The 23,007-nt window shown below is 40.9% G+C and overlaps 1 protein-coding gene across 5 annotated transcripts in view; it reads right to left on the bottom strand.

Moving 5' to 3' along the window:
• Positions 1 to 15,444: 15,444 nt before the first annotated feature.
• LOC102789146 (nuclear factor 1 B-type-like) overlaps positions 15,445 to 23,007 on the bottom strand; it is a 64,623-nt gene continuing 57,060 nt past the window's right edge. For all 5 annotated transcript variants that reach the window (XM_006802467.2, XM_035912826.2, XM_006802466.3 and 2 more), the window contains one exon: positions 15,445 to 22,443. In XM_006802467.2, the coding sequence (XP_006802530.1) occupies positions 22,311 to 22,443 (133 nt within the window). In that variant the 3' untranslated portion in view covers positions 15,445 to 22,310. The remainder of the gene's footprint in view (positions 22,444 to 23,007) is intronic.

The following is a 23,007-nucleotide window of genomic DNA, read 5'->3' as shown; positions in this document are numbered from 1 at the left end:
GTTGCCAGGTTTGGACGCGCGGCGCCATATGTTGCACGCTGCCTCACTACCTTTCTTCTAAACCAAGGATTTCAAATTTGTCATTTTGATATGTTTCATAACGAGACAGCACGTTTCACGTGGGCTGACGGTCCTTATTAATGTAAAGCTGCAAACAGCTTCAGAGCTAATACAATTTATGACAAGAATACACAGCTGAAGGCTGTCAGGGCCATTTTACACGCGACACTCGGGGAAAGTTTTAAAGCCTTAAAAAGTTCAGGCCCATTTTGTGGATCTACCTGACCCTGGTGGTGTTCAGATCGTATGAAAACCAAGAACATCTATATTCACTCTCGACTAAAGTATACAAACATTTCTAAGTCAGTCACAGTTTTGAGAGATCTGGCTGAGTCACAACAATGTGCTTCATCCAAGACCAAGTCTGGAAACCATTAACATAGAATATAACCCGGCTTGAGCAGAAAGCACAGTAAATGTTAAGCAGGTGAGAGACTCTGAAGCTATAGTAACACAAAACTATTTTGTTACGCCTGAAACATTTTTACATTTGAATCCACAGATTTCGTGTTCGTGAGGCAGAAGTTTGTGAACACCATTTTTAAGGTATTAGCAGTTTGTTTTTTTTTTTTAAAGTAGCCAGCCCACAACATAAACAGTTTTTCCAGCTAGCACGTTCACAGGTGGGAGTACAATATTACCGTGCCACAGTCTATACATTGCACCATTCGTCACATAATTAGATTTTCATGAAGTAGATTGCCTCCTTATTGGCTGTCACGTCGACTCTGTGCCATCAATGCGAGAAGCCCCTTCTGCAGTCTGCTCCATCAGGCCCGTTTTTGCTTTGCATACCTGCCAACAAAGCCATAAAGAAATTACCCTAATCATCACGGTAATTAACATCAATAATTATTGACAGTGGCGTGGACGAGGAGGGATGGATGGACGAAACGGACGCTTCTCTTTCCTGAGCACTTTGAAGCCAGTTTCCTTGAAGAAGTTTTTAAAAAAGAGTCCAGTAAGCGTGCGATGTACACGAGGTATAGGAGCCAAGTTGACGTCATATATTTGCTAATGTTGTGCGCCAACCAACAACAGCAGGTGACCCAGCTTCCCCCCCACCCCCTCCAGCACACACTCACACAAACACTCCAGCAGTGCCACCCACCCCCCTACCACCATCCACAACCCCATCATCTCCTCCCTGGTTGCCAGGAGTGCACCTGCAGCTTATTATCCAAGCCTTTAGGTTTATAATGTAGCGCAGGTGCCAAAGTGCCAAAGCACCATTGTAACACACACACACACACAAGTCAACAAACTAACAGGCACAGAAATGGGCATACACGCTTACAGATGTGCGATGATTAATTAATACTATGGTAGGTAAATCCTTAACATTGTTCCCTGTGAGTGTTGGGTAACACATATGGGAAGAAGAAAATAATTTGCCTTGAGTTGTTCATTTGGTTTTTGCATAAATAGTTATTAGTGACTTTGTTCTCAGGAATGAAAACACCTGACAACATACGATGTGTTCATTCCTCGGAAAAAGCATTGTGCTGTCATATTGGTGGGATATGACATAAGATAACAGTTGTTTAGAGTGCTTTGGTCTGATTGGCCTGGTTCCTGAGATATCTGTAGACATGTTCGCCTTCTATTAAAGATAAAAATAAAAAATAAATGGGCCTTACTCTAAAAGAAAAATTCTGAAAAAACTCATCAGCAATGACTTTTTACAGAAATCAGTACCTGGTTACTCAAAAAAAAAAAATTTCCACCAAAATACACCCACCATAACTGACTCACCAAAACAGACATGATATAAAAGGTGAAGCGGTATCCAGATCCGAAAAGTATGGAAGCCTGTTTCTGCCACTATAAAAAAAAAAAAAAAAAAAAAAAAAAAAAAACTCGAAATTTTGAGTTATCTTTCTCAAAATTATTATTATTTTTATTAAGTCATATTTTGACAAAAATAACTCAAAATTTTAAAAAAAAGTAACTCAAAATTTCGAGTTAGCACTGCCAATAAGTAATCTACGTGAATGACGTCATTTCCTTGTTACCCGTAAGCTGAGGCCCTCAGCTACAAATGCTACAGCTACAGTATTACAGCCAGTCATGAATGCGTAAATTGCTGAGTATTTTCAGCGTGGCTTCACAGATGATTAAATCCTTGTGTTATTAGCTGAATCAAATGGCGTTACTATCAGTAAACGTACTTGCGAAAGAGCCAATTTGTTGCTATACATTGGTAGCTCATGATCCGGTTTTGAGATCCATATCCTTCCGGGTAACAAGAAAATAACGTCATTCACGTAGTTTACTGACTAGCAATGGTAACTCAAAATTTTGAGTTATTTTTGTCAAATTAGTTAAAATTTTGAGAAAGATAACTCAAAATTTGATGGATACTTTTTTCTTTTTTTTTTTTGTGGCAGAAACGGGCTTCCATAGAAAAGTGAAACCTGTATAAAAATGACTGCATTTTTTTTTGTCCAGCAGGAGGCCACTCCTCTGGTTGTATCCTTTGTATCCCGTTTCTCCTTTTGGAGCCACAGCACATATTTCACATTAGACAAATCACACGGCACACCACCAAACCAAAATGTCACAAAAAGCATGTTGATCATTTTTCCCAGCGCACCAGGCACAGGGAATTGGTTCGGTTTGTCCCCAGTATACTTTTGTTTTCTTTCTTCTGAACACTACTCATCTGGGTCGAAATTGACTACTTTTTTCTTTTCAAATATTTATGTATTGCTATTACGCGCTCTGTCGTCTAACAGCGTGACTATTATGTAATTTCTTCTTCATCTTTTTGTTCTACTGGCAGTTGGCAAACCATTTAATTAGAGCAGGTAGTTGTACGGCCCTCTAGTGGAAGAGAATTTAATTGTTCTGCCCGTTACTCACGCTGGTAGCTTAGAGTACTAATCGGGTGGAACCAGATAATCCTCCACGGCACACTTGATCATTTCTCACGGCACACCTATGTGCTGCAACACAGTGGTTGGAAAAAACTGGTATAGATGCTTACAGGGAACAGATTTGTCTCCTTTGACGCATGCCCTCAGTACACACGTTCATAAGGAGTTAATAGCGTCAGTCGCCAGTTTCAAATCATACCGAATACAGCATGATGTTGATTTTGCTCATTACAATTTCCATTAAAGTAAAAAAGAAGAAAAAAAGCACGGTATGTTCTGCCGTTTGATTAATGGCTCTGCTTGTTAGGTCCACTTTCAAAACACGGAGATGACATTGGAAGAAGAAAACAAAAAACAAAAGAAAAAGGAACAATACTTTAATAACCATGCAGCGGCTGCATCTATCTTTTATTTACAGTCTGTGTTGACAGGTTGTAAACACCAGCTGAGCTGTAATGTTAACTAGCTGTGCAACTCTTTTGGTTGACAGATGCAGACAGCAGAAAGATAATAGCTCCCACTTTAAATTCCCCACAGCACAGCTGCTGGACTTTTTTAAGTAACCTACTCGTGGTTTGTAGAAAGAGACTGCCGAGTTTTTCAAATGCATTTTTTTAGCACAAAGTAAGAGCCCTTCACTCCAAAACACTCCAAAACTGGACAACTCCCACAATCGAGACAATCGAGATGGATGACAACCTATGCGTTTTAAAACAACTGCATCATTTTAGTGTGATCTGTCCCTTTAAAATGGCAAATTTAGGCCTATTGCTAGGCCTAAGGTAGTAAAATGTACTGTAATATTATGCTTAATAGTGCAGTGTTAGAGAAAGACACTTAAGGAAAAAAGGAAAAAACAATTCTGGGGGAGAAATATCAACATTTCTGCCAAAAGTCTTCTTGTAGCTGGAATGATTGGCTAGACATCATAAATAAAATCAATCAACTGATCAACTGAAGGGGGCAGGAAAAGTCAGACACTTCAACATTAGCAAGAAAAGAAACAGGAGGTACAGTGCTCAGCATAAATGAGTACACCCCACGACATTTGTCAGAAAACCTTTAGTCAACATTTTCTATGATCAAATCTTGTTTGCAAGATTGCAAACAAGATTTTTGAATTTGCACACATGAAAAAGTGATTTCCCTAACAAATTCATTCAAGCCCATGTCGCAAAAATGAGTACACCCCAATTATAGTCTTAGGAGAAAAGCCACACTTAAGACTACAAAATTCAAATTAACAGGCATTCAACCACAGGTGAGTCTAATGATTCATTTAAGAGGTGTCCAGCAGACAGGTGACTATAAAAGGGCATTACTTAACAAAGAAAAGCCCTTCCCATTTCATGTTGTCAGCAATGGCTCCACACGGAAGAGAAATATGGGCAGAAATCTGTGCCATCAGAAACTGAATTTGAATAAGTTAAATTCGAATTTGAATTGCTCAGATTGAATCTGAATTGTAACTTGAATAAATGCTTTTAAAAACTGAATATGAATTAGCCTAATTTGAAATTCAATTTATTGGTTTGAAAATGATCATCACTAAATTGAATTTTATATTTTGAAAATGAATTCATTTGCTTTGAAACCGTATTTTATCCTTTAAAAGTTTAGCTCTCGAATAATTTCAGATTCACTTCTCACCATTCAGTTTCAGTTCTACAATTCAGTTTTTTTGGGACTTGCATCCGGTTCCGGTTCAAGAGTAATCAAGCGCAGATTAATAGAACTACGTTTTACTAGCGGACCGAAAGTGTTACTGACGGGAATCTACAGCGTCTTGAGCTGAATTAAGACTTCAGAAGTCATTCGTCATGTCAAATCACCAGCGGATAAACTCTCAGGTTGGTAATAAATGTATTACATGTATAAGAACAAGCATCATGTTAACAAATGATAGCCGTACAGTAACTGTTATGCTTATTGTAGCTGTTAGCTAAAAACGCTAATTTAGCGTAGTTTGCCCTGAATTCAGCTTCGACAAACAAATATGATCGACTGTTTCTAGTAGAATTACAAAGTTGTCATCTTGTACCCTGTCAGAGCCCTGTATGCTTGCAGAGACCCCTACAGTAGGGAAACATGCAAAACTGTGTCCAAACCTTTGTGTTTTAGCTTTATTTATGTCTTACACAGCATCCCAACTCTTTAGCTAACTTAATAACTTTAGCTAAAGTGAATAGTTAGTCTAATTCATTAGTGCAGCATTACTGGATCACCTCTGTTTGAAGTAATATAATATGATATACAACTATCACTGAAACAGCAAACTTTGTAAATAAATAAACAACACTTCACATTCTCTAGACATTTGGCCACAGCTGTCGATTACACTATCAGTGCTTGTTCACTCTTGACAATAATTACATCACAAATTCTCTTTGTGCATTTACAGGTAAACAATATCTAATATTTTATCTAAATGACTGCTTTGTCTTTGAAAAGGTGAAGCGCCTGAGGCTGGTGACAGTCCAGTTCTACTCTAAGTACATCCTTACGGTGGCTCACAGGACAAGGCCTCATTCCTGTCATGCCAGAAGAGAAGAGAAACTTCAGTCCTCATGCAGTTCAACCACACCTGTCATATTTCGTATGACAGGGGTCTCAAACTCCAGTCCTCGAGAGCTGGTGTCATGCAACTTTTCCATGTGTCGCTGGTGCAACACACCTGAATACAATTAGTAGGTCATTAGCAAGAGTATAGAACTTGACTGCATGCTGAAGTGGCAACCCCTAACCCTACTCAAGTAAATTTAATGTATGTATTTGGAAACATATACTTCTAAAAATACTTTTATTGCACCATGTTCATTCACTCATGAGCTGCTGTAACATGAATCAAATGGCTGAACTGCCAACTCGGCATGCAGTCAAGTTCTGTAGTCTTGCTAATGACCTACTAGGTGTGTTGCAACAGGGACACATGGAAAAGTTGCAAGACAGCGGCCCTCGAGGACTGGAGTTTGTCATCACATGTCACAGACATCTGGATGATCATTTGGAATAAACAAAAAACTAAACATGTTACTTCATCTTTTATCTTTATTATTATTGTTCTTATTTTACATTTTTCATTGTTAGGCATTAGGTTTATTTATAGTAGTCCTTTCCAACTTTTGTTCCCTCTTCCATGTTACTGTGTCAGCTTGTCAGCATCTATTTGGGGTTGGGAGTGGAACAGAAAGTAAGGAAATCCAAAGTGCCATTAAAACCAGGAGAGGTTCTTATATTTCAGAAGAAGGGATTAATTCAAAAGAAATGACCTCAATGCCATATTTTTTTTAGGAACCCTAGAGAGCACTTTGAAAAATAACACATTCTTATAATTTCACCCTCAGATGAGCCAAGCTACGACTGTCAGGGAAGGTGATGTAGGTACAGAGTATGTGAGTGGTTAAGTTAATGTCTCTTGTCTAGATGAAGGCACAAGAGGGATCAATGACAAGGCGTAGAGATTCAGTATCTTCAGTCTTCAGTGGACACTCCATTTCTGGCACAAAACACCTGTAAAAGATGGTCGACTTAGGAGGCCTGTCAAACATAGCAATGGAGCAGTATGTTTAAAAAAAAAAGTTAAGCATGCACTCAGTACCCTAAGAATTATTATGGTAGTTAAACACAGTGATAGTCACATATATCACTTCAAACAGATGTGATCCAGTAATGCTGCACTAATGAATTAGACTAACTATTCACTTTAGCTAAAGTTATTAAGTTAGCTAAAGAGTTGGGATGCTGTGTAAGACATAAATAAAGCTAAAACACAAAGGTTTGGACACCGTTTTGCACGTTTCCCTACTGTAGGGGTCTCTGCAAGCATACAGGGCTCTGAGAGGGTACAAGATGACAACTTTGTAATTCTACTGGAAACAGTCGATCATATTTGTTTGTCAAAGCTGAATTCAGGGCAAACTACACTAAATTAGCGTTTGCAGCTAACAGCTACAATAAGCATAAAAGTTACTGTACAGCTATCATTTGTTGACATGATGCTTGTTCTTATACATGTAATACATTTATTACCAACCTGAGAGTTTATCCGCTGGTGATTCGACATGACGAATGACTTCTGAAGTCTTAATTCAGCTCAAGACGCTGTAGATTCCCGTCAGTAACACTTTCGGTCCGCTAGTAAAACGTAGTTCTATTAATCTGCGCTCGATTACTCTTGAACCGGAAACGGATGTAAGTCCCCAAAAAACTGAAATTTGGAACTGAAACTGAATGGTGAGAAGTGAATCTGAAATTATTTGAGAGCTAAACTTTTAAAGGATAAAATACGGTTTCAAAGCAAATTAATTCATTTTCAAAATATAAAATTCAATTTCAATTTAGTGATGATCATTTTCAAACCAATAAATTGAATTTCAAATTAGGCTAATTCATATTCAGTTTTTAAAAGCATTTATTCAAGTTACAATTCAGATTCAATCCGAGCAATTCAAATTCAAATTTAACTTATTCAAATTCAGTTTCTGATGGCACAGATTTCTGCCCATAGAGAAATGTCACAAAATCTGAGAAAGGAAATCATTTCTTTACACAAAAAAGGTAAGGGCTACAAGAAGATCAACAAAGCTTTACATATCAGTCAAAATACTGTAACAAAAGTGATCCAAAAATTTAAGAAAGATGGAAGTGCAACCATCTCACAGAGACGTCCAGGCCGTCCACGGAAGTTAACATCTCGACAGGAGCGTCTTCTGATGAGAAGGGTTGAAGAAAATCGCCATGCGAGTTCACTGCAGTTAGCTAAAGCATTATAAAGCCAAACTGGAGTGACCGTTTCCTGTGACACCATACGGCGCACACTGCAGAGGAATGGCATGCATGGGTATTGTACACGAAGGAAGCCTCTCCTAAAGCCCATGCACAAAAAAGCATGCCTAGAATTTCCTAGGGCCCATGCTGAAAAAGATGAAGACTACTGGGACTCAAAAAAAAGATCCACAATTCTGAAGCGATAAGTTGAGTATCACTCTCCATCCAGCATCCTGGCTCTAAAAGAGGTTATTCTTGAAGGATGGGAAAAGATAGATGTTGCAATATGTCGCCAACTTGTTCATTCCATGCCTAGAAGACTTGGTGCTGTCCTTGAAAATCACGATGGTCATACAAAATACTAGATGTAGTAGTTTTTGTTGTGGGGTGTATTCATTTTTGCTTCAACCAATTTGAGTAAAACTGAAGATTTTGTGATCTAAGTTATATTATTAACCTTAATTTCATGTTATGGAGTTAAACAAGTGTTCAATAAAACTCAGCCTTGTGAAAATTTTGGAAATTGTTCTTTCGTTCATTGAGCTGCTGATTAAATTTGTACTTTTTAAAGGGGGTGTACTCATTTATGGTGAGCACTGTAAGTCACAGGACGAGACTTCTAGGCAAAGCAAAGCGAGCTAATCTAATTATCCAAGCTTTCATAAAGTCAGAAGAGGGCTATTGTTATTCTCTCTTGGTTTATTTATCTGTTTATTAACTGAGTGTGTGAAGCGATATGCTCTCCTTCAAAGAGAGGTCAAAGGTCAGCCCCGTGTACCGAATAGCAGCTTGTGGCAGAAGCTGATATGGATGCAGCGTGCTGTTCAAGGACGCTTCAGCGAGCGTGAGCGTGCGTGACAACGCAAGGGCAACGTGGACGGTAACTATACTCTCTCCCTGCTAACGGCAAACAGCAAAACTCGTGTTTTTCTTGCTGAACTGGGTCTACAGCGGCACCGCCGGCACGTGCGCATCACGCTTCTAAAGCAACACAAATCGGTTCCTGGTTCAGCAGAAATTCGCTTAACTTGCAAGCTTTTCATAACAGGCCAGATTATTGTGCAGCGGGCGAACATCTGTCTTTCCCCCTCATATCGTTTGTTTGAACAGTTGTTTAATTCCTAACATCCTGTATATTGATATTGTATTATGCTCGGAGAAATAGAAACATACAGTGAGGTTTTTTGTTGTTGTTGTTTTTTTCTAAAAAGCCCTTTGTTGGTCTGTCTTTTTTCACCAACTTTGTTTGGCGATGATTTTGCGAGCTGAATTGATGGCAAACCGCAGGGAGCTCCGGGCGGGCTGAGACACTGACCACAGGCACCCCGATCCAGACTCAGTGACAGAACTTGCGGTGACATCTGCTTTTACTCAGGGAGAGCACTTCAGCACTTAATAAAGCATGTAATCGCAGTGTTGTAACTTGGGAGCAGACGAAGCAAAACAGGCACGGCAGTGAACTCATCGTATACGGACTCGTCCCCGTTCACAAATGTCTGCTTTTGCTTATCTCGTTCGAGTTTATCGGCAATTTTACATTAAGACCCAAATGAAGACAAAGTGCCCCTTAAAGCCTTTTTGATTGATTACAGCTCTTTGCTGCGAAAGCACAAAAAAGCCATTTAACAAAAAAGAAGAAAAAGAATACGACTTAAAAGGTGTTGCTCTGTGTTCTTATATACATCTGCATGCAATTTTCTGCATGTAAGTAGACAGGGGAAGGTTGTAGTTTTTAATGCCAGTGTAATTTGGGAGGCTGAAAGCTGCACGCTGCAACCAACAACAAAAGGGGGTTTTGTAAGCCTTATGACATCTGGGGTACAGGTCACTTTTATTGTTTCCCAACGCAACATGCTGAAGAGGCAGAAGGGCCACATTGCCGAAATATTTAGGAAAGAATGGGGGGAAAAATCCCTCAGGTTGCTAAAATGTGAAGGCTTGCAGCAGCGTTGCAGTATGCAGGCAGGCTGGAATGAAATTCACTTTGAGTGTGTTCTTTGCATCTCGTCTCATATTTCAGCTAAACTGCCTGCTCGCCAGGGCCAAGGAATGCATCAAGCGCCATAAATCAGGGGCTTGATAGGAACTTGGCGGCCAGACACCGGTGCAGAGTGCTGTGTTATGTAGCTACAGTACAGTAAAGATGTTTTAAGGTGAACATTACCATCTTGGAGGAAGAGGGAAAAACGAGGGGGAGGATACTTTGATTCAGGGGGAATTTTGTCCAAATGACAGAGCAACGAAAGCTCTTCTCACCTCCTTGAGCCGCTCACATTCCTGCACTTGTGAATCACTATGATCACCCGGAGGAATACAGGCCTCAAACTGCAGTCTGGCGCTGCTTTTAATTTTATTTATGCAGCGAGGTTTGGACTCAGGAAACACATCTTTATCCCGAGGAGCGCGCATGCAGGTGGGCTCGCTCGAGCTATCTTGTGTGTTTTGTTCTTGTCAAGGCGAGAAAGAGGCAAAAGAGTTCACGTACGAGAGGCAGCCGGCACTGTGTGTGCCAGGTTTGTTTGTCACATCTCCGCCTGTCTGCGCCTTATGCAAATGGGCAGGGGGGCTGGGAGGGACGGCTCCATGGGAAACTGCTGGTGCTAATCCAGCATGTTGAACAGGGGAGGAGAGGAGTACTTTTCAATAAAGCACCCCCCACCCCTCTGTCAAGTCAAACACACACAAACACAAATGCACGCACGCACGCACACATGAATGATGGGTTCTCATCCCATGTGCGTGCGCGCTTTCGAACAAACATCAGAAGGAAAACACAAAGACACACAGGCGCTCTCCCGCTTTCTCCCTCTCACACACACATAAACACTGAACACCTGTTTCTTTTCCGCGCATCCAAACAGACATGCTTTAATATGTGAACAAATCCCACGATCTTAAGAACCCACTCTCAATCCGCAGGGTGTAATACCGGGGTGCTTTCAGTGAGATAACAACAAGGCTCAGTGTGATCGGTCTGTACTACCACCTATAGATAGACTAATAACACGCTCCAGCCACAGTCCATGACTTAGACTATGAAATTTATGCAAATTTGTGTGGGAATACACAGAGCCGAGAGCACTATTTAGGACTAGTGCATTTTTAGACGGCCCTCTTTTATTCCCAGAGCTCTCTTCAACTACATTTTTGCAAACAAACGCGGGCTGTTGCCTGAGATCTTGAGGGTCCCTTCACGAAGGCTGAAGTTGTTCACTGAAAGAGGTTGTCTTTAGTGAAATTCCTAAAACGCTAGAAGTCTCTAATATTTTTAGCGAACCAAGTCCTGCTGTCGTTAATTAGTTAAAATAACTGTTTTGGGGAAAATATTAGATAGATAGTCACGTCTCTGAGTGAATTCTCACAGACAACAGATAGTTAAAATACCCAGCTTTATAGAACAAATGCAGCTGTCTACAGCCTGGTGCAAAAAAAAAAAGAATTGTTTATAGCGTATTTTCCCTTTAATAGCAGCTGCAAACTCAGTGGTCTTTGTATAACTTATAAATTTACACTGTATTCGTTTTTTAAGATAAAGCAAGTCTTTTTTTTTTTAGCTTATTTAATAAAAAATGCATTGATTAGCATGTATAATTTACAAATTGATGCGTTATCAAAATGTTGTCATTAATCTATCAAAAATAGATAGGCATGGGCCCAATTATTGTTAGCAGATTAAAAATGCAACCCTCCCATCTCCAGAAAGCTGACAATGAGCCGACTAAACATCAACTGATGGTTCTAAGCTAGCATTATGCTAGCTAATGTTAGGCTCGAGTGTCCTAAAAAATCCCACTTTCCCTCTGATTAAACAGTTTCATTACATTCTCACTTCATATGAGAGTTTATTTGTGTCTAAGTCTAACCATTTTAGATCCACTTAAAAGACAGTTTCAGTAACACCAACACATCGGCTAATACCGGCTAACAGCGGCAAAAACATCGAAAAGTTCATTGGTCAGAAGTGAGTCATTAGCTGATATCTAAGTCCTTCAACAAAGTTTTACAGCCTTCTCCAGAGTAAATAAACGTGGACACATATTGACAGCTGAGGTAAGCAACACAGACGAACGGCGGCAAGACTTTTTTGTCCTACAGCGACCACCTGATGCGTTTGAATTAGGAGGGGCAAGAATGCAGGACTCAGTTGATGGCAGTTTGCAATCTCCTGACATTTACTGGTGAGATTTTACACACTGCAAGTTTAAGTTAGATGCCAATACATGCTAGGTGTCACCTCAGCTAATTTTAATCACAGAACTGGACCTCTCAACCATGCTTGTGGCATTGGTGCCTGTTCAAGTACTGTGTGATGAAATTCAAGTATAATTTTATCAGCGCTAATAGCAAATATGTGTATTTTTGTAACACGCTCATTCAGCGCTAATAGCAAATATGTGTATTTTTGTAACACGCTCATTCAGCGCTAATAGCAAATATCTGTATTTTTGTAACACGCTCATTCAGTCTGTGCCTGAGCCTTGCTAACGAAGCTAGGTAGCATTAGCTGCTAACTTAGCACTCCAAAAACTCAACCTGTTACATGTAGTGAGCTACTCTGATTAGGCTTTGAGAACCCGTAGAGCTACAGCCACCTCTTGAATCCCTTCAGCTGTAGTCCAGTGTTTATTCATGGTCTTCAGAGGTATAGCCAGAAGGTAATCTCTTCTGGCTGCAGCTTTACATTCAGCAGACAAATATGAAAGAGTATCAGTCCAATATTTCCACAAAACAATTCATTTAAGCAAAACATTGACTCCTGAAATCTCTCCCCTTGTCGGTTTTATTTGCAGAGAGCAGCGCTGACAGTTTGCAATCTATTTTATAGTTTCCTTTTTGTATTGAAATCATAAGCAGTGTCAACAGTGTCTGCGCCAAACTCTAGTAATATCAATCACTGCAAAGTTTGCCTTAATTACTTCCTGCTAGATAAAGTACATTACACTCGTACTTTGATGCCAAACGACGACAGGATCAGATTCATTCATTACCTGATTCCAACAGCACACAAGATTATATTCCTCCCATAAAACTTGGGGATGTGACAGAGTTCTTTGTGCTGGCCTTGGCTTGAATCCAGCGGTTCAGTCCAGCCCCTGCACTCACAGGTTTGTGTGAGAGTACTCTCTGTGCTTTCCCCCTCTCCATCCTCTTTTCGGTACACAGTCAGACACACGTTGGAGAGCCACAAGACGCCGTTACCTCTCCTGGATCTATATGGGAAAAAAGAGAAAAGGGGGGAAAAAAGGACAAACACAAAAGCAATCAACAAATCCCGTTTGCTTGAGTCCTGCGAAACATAATAGGGCCAAATCATCATCTATTTAGCTTCGTCAAATCACTGACAGCAGGCTTTGATAAAAGAGAGTGGAAAATATGTAGGGTACAAGACTGTGCCAAGACCCTCACCGACAAGAGCCCCCTATTGAAGCCAGATGTTGACTCAACTGGCCAATTTTGATAAATGGCATAATGATTACCATTATAGATCGGGTAATTTTATATCAGCGTGCCACATTGTTGGTCCTCTTTAATGATAGCCAAATGAACTCTGGTTTGTGCCTGAGGCCAGGTGGGCTTTTCTGCTGTTGGTATGCAACATGCAGCGCTTTAACCACCATTAGGAGGGCGCCTGTGCTGAAGTCAGGGCACCTGGTCTTGTGGGCACCAACTGACAGTTCCTGTTGTTGCCATCAAGTGTCCAGCTGAGCCCTGAGCACATCACACAGGTCCGTAATGAGACTTAATTGGCGCTTTAGCCTGACTTTTGCCTCTTTCAATGTCCTCAATCCCATTAGAAAAGCTTATTCGATCAGAGCTTCATGTGCTTGACACAGTGACCCAGATGGATCTTACCTTGTGTGACCTGTAAGGTCCCAGCAGACCAATTGTGCTCTGGTCCGAGCACTGAAGTCTGTCTCCCATCCCTTGGGGATTGGCGCATTACAGCAGATTAGCTGGAGTAATACCTTTATGGAGATCTTTCCAGGACATGAAAACTAATGTTTGCTTTCGGAGCAAACTGTCACAGACACACTTCTAAGAATCAAGGAAATCCAATTAGTTTAATACTTAAAGTCAAATAGTCGTCTTTCCTCTGATCTGACACTGTCCTTATTCCACCCCTGCAACAGCTTCTATCCCTGTTTTCCTCTTCCAGTCTGAGTTCAGTTAGAAATGTTCCTGACGTAACCTGAACTTGAGCATTACAGTCGTCTTGGATTGCAATACATCTTTGAGGATTTCTGGTATCTGGGACTTGCTTTCAGGAATGCGATGCAATGAATTTTTATTGAATGCATACTGTGGACCCTTCGACATGAAAGGCATAGAAGACACACGTCTATAAGATCCAAGTGACCCCCCATCATACCTACTGATAGTGTATTGTCTTCTTTTATGGTAGTTGTAGATTAGATTAGACTGCCACTCTGGATTGTAGGAGAGAGAAGCTTTAGGTGATGATGTGTGTGTTTACCAAAGGGGTACAGCCACAGCAAAAACTCACATGTACACTAGCATTAGCATGGGTTCAGTGAAGCTCTTTTATTATTTCCAAGATTTTTTCCTCAGTGAGTTCACTTTAAAGGAGCAATCATTTTTTTAAATGTCTGTTCCAGGTAAACCCATATCTATATTATATTTGAATAGCAGTTTTATGGATGCTTGTGATTGAACACTAAATGACAAACATTATCCATAATTATATGGTCAGTGCCCTCACTAAGCTGATGGCATTTTGCAAATACTTCTATTGATGTATTGTTCCAAAAACACCTCACCGATGCACATGTGTGTGGGTATTCTGAAATCTTTTTACACACTCACATTGTGTAGCCCTGTCTTAATTAGGTAAAGAACTCATAATGTTAATTGTCTTCTTTTACCTTTCTTCACTCATACACTCACTTCATTAGCTGTGCCTACATGAAGTGTAGGTGTACAGAATCACACCGTTGCTGCAGATTTATCGGCGCGATATCCATGATGAGAATCTCCCATTTGACCACATCTTAAAGGTGCCTAACCTAATAGTTGCAACCTAAGTTGTAACAATCGACTTACTGCTGTCTTCCTATGAGCTTGCAGTAGTCTGACCAGTCTCCTCAAGCATCAATAAGGCATTTTTTTACCCTACCACTGGGTATTTTCTGTTTTTGGACCATTATTTCCAAACCATAGAGTGGGAAAAATGTGGGAAAATCCCAGTTTCTGAAATACTAAGAGCAGCTCATCTAAATGATCTTTTCTTCCCCATTCTGATGCTTGGTTTGACCTTCAGCAGCTCTTCTTGACCATGTTCTTAAATGCATTGAGTTGCTGCCATTTGATTGATGAGATATTTGTCTTAATGAGGAGTTGAACAGGTATTCCTAATAAAAAGGCCAGTGAGAGTAGATGCTCTTATTAAACATGGCCAAAGTTTCAGATAACAAGGTGAGCATATATACAAAGAATAGCTGTAAGGCAAAAACTCAGTTTCCTCTCGAGCACGCAGGACTAAATGTGAATAAAGAAACCATTGGCTTGAACTGTGCGACATGCAAAGCCACCTTTAAATTTAAGGTGGCTTTGCGGCCAGCTGTCTTGAATACAGACATCAGCTGTGTCACTTTACTTGTTCATCAGTTAATGTCACCAGATATCGAACTGGGACTTTTATGTGCCAAATTGCAATCATTCACAATCAGCAAGGACCAAATGCAATAAATAAACACAAGAAAGAGCCACAGTAATGAAGTCATTTTTGTAGCATAGCTCATTTTATTGTTTAAACAGTTTTGCATAGGAAATATATCCACTTCCAGTAATTGACTGCAGTAAAAACAGCTGCTAGCAGTATAGGCTGGATATAACAGTAACAATCACAAAAAGTTGAGCCTTATTTACACTGATTTTAATCTTGTGGCAATTTTAGCCCCTGCACCAAATGTAACTAGCTTGAAGGCATCGCCTATTGGGTGGCGTTGATAAAAATCAATAAAAGAAGGGATATCAAGGCCTTTGCTATACAGTTCACAATGGACACCTGTGGCTCCTAAACTGTAAATGAAAAGATGAAAAGAACAAAAAAAAAAAAAAAAGGTTTTCCAAAAGTCCTCTAAAACGTACATTCAGATACATACATAGACCTTTGCACACACTTGCAGTGTAACTACGATCACTACTGGAGACTGTTTACATATTGTTTTGTTGGTGTTGTTGTTGTTGTTCCTTTTATATATTTATATATATATAGATTCCACCGTGATTCCTAAAATAGAAATGTGTGCGCAGAGGGAAGTAAAAGTGCCACAAGACCCAAAAAGAAATCAGCCCTGCAGAGAAAAATGGTGACTAAAGAAATTCCGTCATTGCGCTTAATGTAGCACTGACCCTCCCGCCCAACTCCCCCCTCCCTCCCTGAAAAAAAAAGAAAAAAAAAGAAAGAAGAAGAATTTCCTATTATTATTTTTTTTAACAAATCCGACGTGGGCATCGTGTGCTGACGTAATTCGAAAATGAATAAATCACAAAAAAACACCAAAAGAAGTGATAAAAAGCATATTTTCAGATGCGTTTGCCACATTCTGCTCGGTGTGACGCCGTTTTCTTCTCGCCACGTAGGAAAGTTAAGTCTATCACATTCTACATATTGTATACAACAGACACTTGGACAGCTTGAACAGGCACTGCATTGCTATCTTTTAGTCTCCTTTTGGTGAATGTTACATCCTGTAAAAATGCTGGTTTTTCATGTTTCATAACAACCTGATGCCAAGTGACTAGCAGCTAGCCAAAGTATGGAAGATGTATATTGCTCATGTAGGATGAAAATGAAGTTTTCTCTTAAGTCTGCATGTGTACAAGCCTCTCAAGTCCCTACAGAATGTGTGACATTCAGTTAAAAAGGAACAATCTCACATATTGCATGAGTGCCACAGGTCCTCCTTGCATAAAGTCGTCCTGTTTCTCTGCGATCGCAGCGATCAGTGTAATAATACTTTCCAGTCTCAGTATTTGCTCTGAATGGGGGCTCTTGAAGCTGCTGATGGGTTGAACACTGATTTTTTAACCCGAAAACACTAGCTCAGCTGGAAGGTACAGTACCCTAATCTGAAGCACCTGAAAAGCATGTAGTATTTGTTTGTAGTGTGAATGGAGGGTTTCCTATAGTACATCAGGATTTGACAACGTGTGAAATGACAAAAGTGCAAAATGAGTGGATGCTTTCTTTTAGGAAATTCTTAAAACAGCATCGCCTGCATGCGAACGATGCGCACGGCTCCAAACTTGCCAGATATACGGTGAGATGCAGCACCAATCACGTTGCGACAATTGTGAATTTTTTTTTTAAGAACAAGAAGAAAAAGGAAAAAATAAAATAAAATCCGACAGATTCATCAAGGACGTTTGTCACTGCAGATTTGACCCTGCTTCTCACTTAAGGTCAGGTGCAAACTGGGGCCTTTGCCTTACAGGTTTACTTCCCAGCTGCTACAAGAAACACACTCACACCACAATCTTGTTGGACAAGAATTCACACCCATTTCCAAAGAAAAGAAAAAAAACCAACCCCCGAGATAAATCACATCACACGCTCTATGGCCACACTACTGAAAGAACAACAATTCAAATATTCATGAAGTCTTTCCCAAGTGGAAATATCTAAGCACTAACCAAGTTCAGAAATAATATTAATAAGAATAAAAAAAGCCTTCAATGTTGTTGTTTCTTAATATTTATGGATCAGTACAGAATACACACTCCCTCCCCGACCCCCCCTCTTTTATCTTTACATACAGGAACACCTGATGAAAACACTAATCAGAGAAACCTGGAGAGTTCTAACTCAAATCCAGTCTCTGAAACAAACAAATCCAAATTTAAAAAAACATTTTTTTTGTTTGTTTTTTCTTTTTTTTTTCTTCCTAAAATGGAATTGACTCATTTTCCCCAGAAATGAACATTTACAAATGTGGGCTTCAAAGAAGAACTCCCCCGAAAGTTTACAGTGTACAAACTCCTGTCCTACGGCAGGCTTTTTCTTTTCCTCGACAGAAAGACCCTCATCTTCTATCGCTGTGTAGTGTCGGAGGCACTCGATCATACATCCAGCTCGGAAATTTAACCGCGTACGCACTTGCACGCACTTGCACGCACGCTCAAGCTGCCAAAGCAGAGTTCAGCCTCGCAGACCGCAGCTATCGACGCAGTCAGGATATTTACCATTATGTACAGTCTCCTCTTCAAACAGACACCAGCACAACAGCACAGTGACCCTGACACACTTTTAAGTTGCGCACACACAAACACACACACACACACACACACACACACTTGGGGACAATGCACTTCAGTGGGGTCTCCAATGGCCAAAGGCTGCAAAGCACTTATAGTTTTTTTCCTTTTAAAATAAAAAAAAAGCAACCAAGAAAAAAAAAAGAGCAGTGCACTTACAACGGGGTGACTTTTTTCGTTTTGTTTTTTTCAAACATTTTCTTTCTGCGTGAGAAATCTGGGTGAAGACGGAGAGATTGAGCTTGACTTGAGGATTACTTTTTAACAACGATTTCTGCTCCTTAGCCCTCTGCTGGCGCCGGAGAGCTCTCGGGGGAACTCTCCGAAGGAAAACGTTTCTTTCACGATTGCAGGGAAAGAGTGCAAAAGGTGTCATAGCAGCACTGGCTGCGCTGCAGCTTTCTGCGAGAGATTTTTTTTTACAATAAAAATGGCAAGGTATCGATTGATATAAATAATGCCCTGTAATACGCCTGAGAGGTTTAGTTTGACTTCTGAACACTGTAGGACAAGGATGGGGGGTGGGGGAGATGATTGCCTATGTGCTATTTAAGTGCTAGATTTTGTTCTCCTAGTGGATTCTATTTAAGCTTCTACTGGGGGCATTTGGACAGGAAGTTAGAAGACACCACACTCCTGCAGTCCAATATTTCCTTTAACATACTCTACGGGGCTTCTGCTAGGGAAGCGTCTCAGGAATTGACATATGTGCATATCGTATATACATTTATACAAATCTACTACTTATAAAATACTTTCTAAAGGCTTGCTTGAGCCTGTCTAGAACTGATTTCAACAGGTCTCACTAGCATTAGTCGGTGTGTGATTGTTGCGCAGTCACAGGCCACTTCACTGATGTGTTTAAGGCATCTACTTGGGAATTGCATCCGGCGACATCTAGAATAGCACGGCGTAAAGATTCGGAAAAAACGCGCGCGACGCCATCGGCTGCGGCTCTCGGGAAGCCGAGACAGAACGGGATTCTACGCAAAAATGATTTCTTCAAATGATTGTCGCGCTCAAGTCAAGCTGTCTCTCCAGTGGAAGAAGAAGAAGAAAAAAAGAGCTCCTTCAAGGTCACACGCTAGCACCCCAGGTGGAAAGTTGAAAGTAAGAGTCACAGTAGACCAATCAGTGACTTTGCAGCCGCAGCAAGCCCAAGGGTGCATCATTTTAAGATAAGTACTTCTAGAAAAATACCACCCCTCCTCCCAAATCTCCCAAATTCATAATACACGGGAACATGTCTCACCGTCGTTCGGTAGGCCTATAAGCTAAAGAAAGAAAAAAAGGAGAAAAAAAAGACCTTGTCTCACACTGCATAGGAAGCAGTCCCCACTTTGGTCGATAAAAAAGGAAAAGAAAAAAACACCCACAACAACAACAACAACAACAACATCATCAACAACAACAACGACAAACAACGATATCAACAAAATAAATGCATTACAATATTATCTATCTCCAAACTAGCCTCTAATAATTGACGCATCTATAAGCACTACCTACATAGGCAAAACTTGGTATTGCATAATTTTCATAATTCTGAATTCCACCCTCCGCAATAGTAACTGGAAGATGAACGAAATGAGCATTGAAAAAAAAACAAAAATAAGGAAAACAAAAGATGACAGGTTATTAGAAAAACCACCGAAATACTGAAAACAAACAAACAAACAAACAAACAAAAAAAAATGCTGGTTGATTACAAACTTTAAAACGGCAACTATACACAGCCTTGATATGCAATGTAACTGTGACATAGAGTAGTACATGAAGTTAAAAATCAACAATTTCATTCAGAGTACAAAACAATTCTTATCATAAAAATGTTAATTTTTTTTTCTATAATGATAAATGCAGCAAAAAACAAGTGTAGTGATGTCTCTATATTCAAAGGCAAGGCACGTAATGTGGACTATATGTCATCGTGCAAATTAAGAGTACTGGAGAGATTTTTTTTTCCTTGTATATAAATATGTCTGGACTGGAGAGGCAATGGCCGTGAACACGCCACGCGCAATTCTTGATTTCGGGGATTTGCCACCACCTGGATTCGGAATTTCAGCTTTCAACCTCTTCCACTTTAGAGTTAACCTTGCACAAACTGTAGCTTTACCCATAAGCCCACGCTACATTTGCATGAATAATACAAATTTTCCCATGAATTAACACTTCTTATTTTCTTTTTTTTTTCGTAAACATAAGCTTTAGAAGCTGTTGGCCAAATGCGTATGCTCTTGATCTCATCGTGAACATTTATGCGCACTATGTGCATCTCGTTTTCTTTACTTAAGGATTTTTCTTTTTTTTCTGAAATAAATTAAAAAAAAATCTCCCCATAATGATGGGAAGGGCTCAAAATAAGTGCTGGTTTTGCTCAGCGCTGCACAGGTAGCTTTAATGCTCGCCTTCAACTGCCTTTCCTACTTAATGTTTTTACTTTTTTTTTATTTTTTTAAAACTTTTTTCCACGCGAGGAGACGGATATCGTGACTGAAATCAAATTCAGATGTTTTCTCAAACATTTTACCCATAAAACATTTCATATTTATCCCCCTTCCTTTAGAGTCTTAGGGCTGACAGACTGATAGCTTCCCTTCAAAAATTCAATTGCACTTGCCTCTGTCGCATTTTTTTTTTTTTTATATTCCTTTTTTTAAAGGAGATGCTAATTCTTTCGTGAGGGGTCCAATCTCAAGCCTAGCATTTAGTGTTGTTTTGAAAACTGCATTTAGAGTTCTCAACCTTTACCCATAAAGCCCCTTTCAGACATGCACTCCTCTCCATTAATCTGACAGCATCTTAACATTTACGGGCAGCTTTCGACACGGCGCAGGTCGGACAGGCACGCACAAGTTTACCGTGCAGAAGAGGGCGTTTTCACTGTTTTCACAGCAGATATTTTAACATATCAAAGCAGGAAAGGGTGCAACATGCAGATGTTCTGTGAGGACCCACTGGTGTCACCACTTAACGCTCTAGGTAACCTCTTAACCATCACTTTTCAATTGGAAAGCTGTGAACTGGTGCGGTTTTTAGCCAAAACATGTCCCACAGGACAGGAACTGCTATCTGTCTGGATGCTGGATGACGCTCCAGATGATGGCAGTTTACCCCACCAACACCCATCCTAACTTGTGCAGACTTTGTTGCCCTTTCAGCCAGGAGGGTTTGCTTTTGGCGTCCAGCGTTGCCACTGAAGAACATCCTGTGCCCATCTCAGAGATGCTGCTGGCTCAGACCAAGTAAAAAGGTCGGGGAAGTCCTGCTGTTGCGTTTGCTTGCTCGCTGCCCAGCTTGCCATGACCTACTGGGACACTTAATGAAAACTGAGCCATCATCCTGTCATGTGGAAATGTCTCCTGTGAACAGGGTCTGTGGCAGCGAAGAGAATTAAATATCGCCGGGCACATCTTGCGGCCACAAATGCAGCAAGCCTTTTGCACATACCGAGGCTATCTGCGGCGCTGCCGTGAGGAGCGTTCACATAAGAGTTACCGGTGTCTTAATCGCTTTGACAAACCCGTGAAGCCATGTCTGAAAGGGGCCTAAGTGTTTACATTAATTCATGAAGTAAGTAGCAGTAAAGAATAAACAAAGTCAACACATTTTTCTGAACAAAGAGTCGTATCACAGTAAACTGAAATCAAATGGAAGAAGAAACACTCTGAATTCACAAGTTTTTGTTCCTATGGTGCACACAGTGAATCGTTTGATGCGGGAAAGCCTCTTCTCAAGAGGTCTCAGTTGGAGAGCTTAGAGTCTCTGAGCCATCCACCAGGCAGAGGTTGTCAAATATGCAGACCCCCTCACTTATGCGTGTGTGTGTGTGGGTGTGTTTGTAAATCTAGATTTTACATCTTCCTCCAACATGGAAAAATAATAGGAATCGCCGCTAAGAGACTAGAGTGTCATGCAATAAAACATTAAGGCATCTATACATCACAGTATCTGAATGGATTGCAAAGTTCTGCAACACACAACAACTGACTGGTGGGTGGTAGGTGTGTGTGTTTGTGTGTGTGTGGGCCGGGGTGAGGAGACAGCAGACCTGAAGCTTCTTGGGTTTTTTTTTTTCTTCTTTCCTCTGAACGAACCCTCATCTTCACTTCAGGGCCAGTGTCCATCATCGGGAGGGACGGGAGTGGGGAGGGAACAAGGAGGGGCTGGGATGAGGGTTGGGGGGGGATAGTAGAGAGGGTTATGCAGCGCTTGCTGCTTTGCTGGTTTCATCCATGGCTGTGGACACCTGTAGTGCTAGCTCCGCACTACCAACGCCCCCACCCATCTATCCACCCTGGGGGTCATCCGGCCTCTGTGTGATCAGTTCCCTGTCTCGGCGGGGACCAGGGGCTCACCAATGATGTTTATGCTGTAGTTCTGGTGGACATTTGTTGGCAGAATCGGAGTCCCGTTCGACACTTGGAATGGAACTAAGCTCGCCCAGGTACCAGGACTGTGGAGACAGAGAGACACAGAGAGAGACAACGAGATTACTCCTGTGCCGTTTGCAGTCAAAATCAGATTCTTTCACCCAGTTATCCTGAACGCTGCTTCGCTAATGACCAGCTCTGCTGTCATTGAGGTTCGTGGTCTCGCTGTTGGTTTGTTCAAACGCAGATAAACAAAATAAAAGCTCGTTAAACTAAGCTGAGGGGATCCCACTTGATTCCCAGTGAAGGACATCGTGTGAGAGAGCCGTGACGCAGCCGCTCTTCTGTGCATTAACGGCGGTGGAGAAAAGCGCGATGGGGAGGCGGAGGAGCGCGATTGGTAGCGGCGGTGAAGGAGGAGTGGTTGTGGGTAAAAAGTGTGGGGGTCCCTACACAAAGCTGTTCCATCCCTATTCATCTCACGCTAATGGCAAAACAACACAGTGATTGTTCCTGGGGAGCAACGGTGCTAACTGAAAACGCGAGCGGGAACAAACAGCATGTTGTTCCCGAGGGGTGCTGCGCAACGTAGATGTCAGATAATTAGCCCCCCCCTTCCTCTTTTCTTCCCCGCAGGGCCCCAGTGT

The sequence above is a fragment of the Neolamprologus brichardi genome, chromosome 3 (genome assembly GCF_056152115.1).
Source record: "Neolamprologus brichardi isolate AB-2024 chromosome 3, ASM5615211v1, whole genome shotgun sequence".
NCBI lineage: Eukaryota > Metazoa > Chordata > Actinopteri > Cichliformes > Cichlidae > Neolamprologus > Neolamprologus brichardi.
Note: the sequence above shows the minus strand (reverse complement) of the source record. Positions and strands in the feature narration are given on the sequence as shown.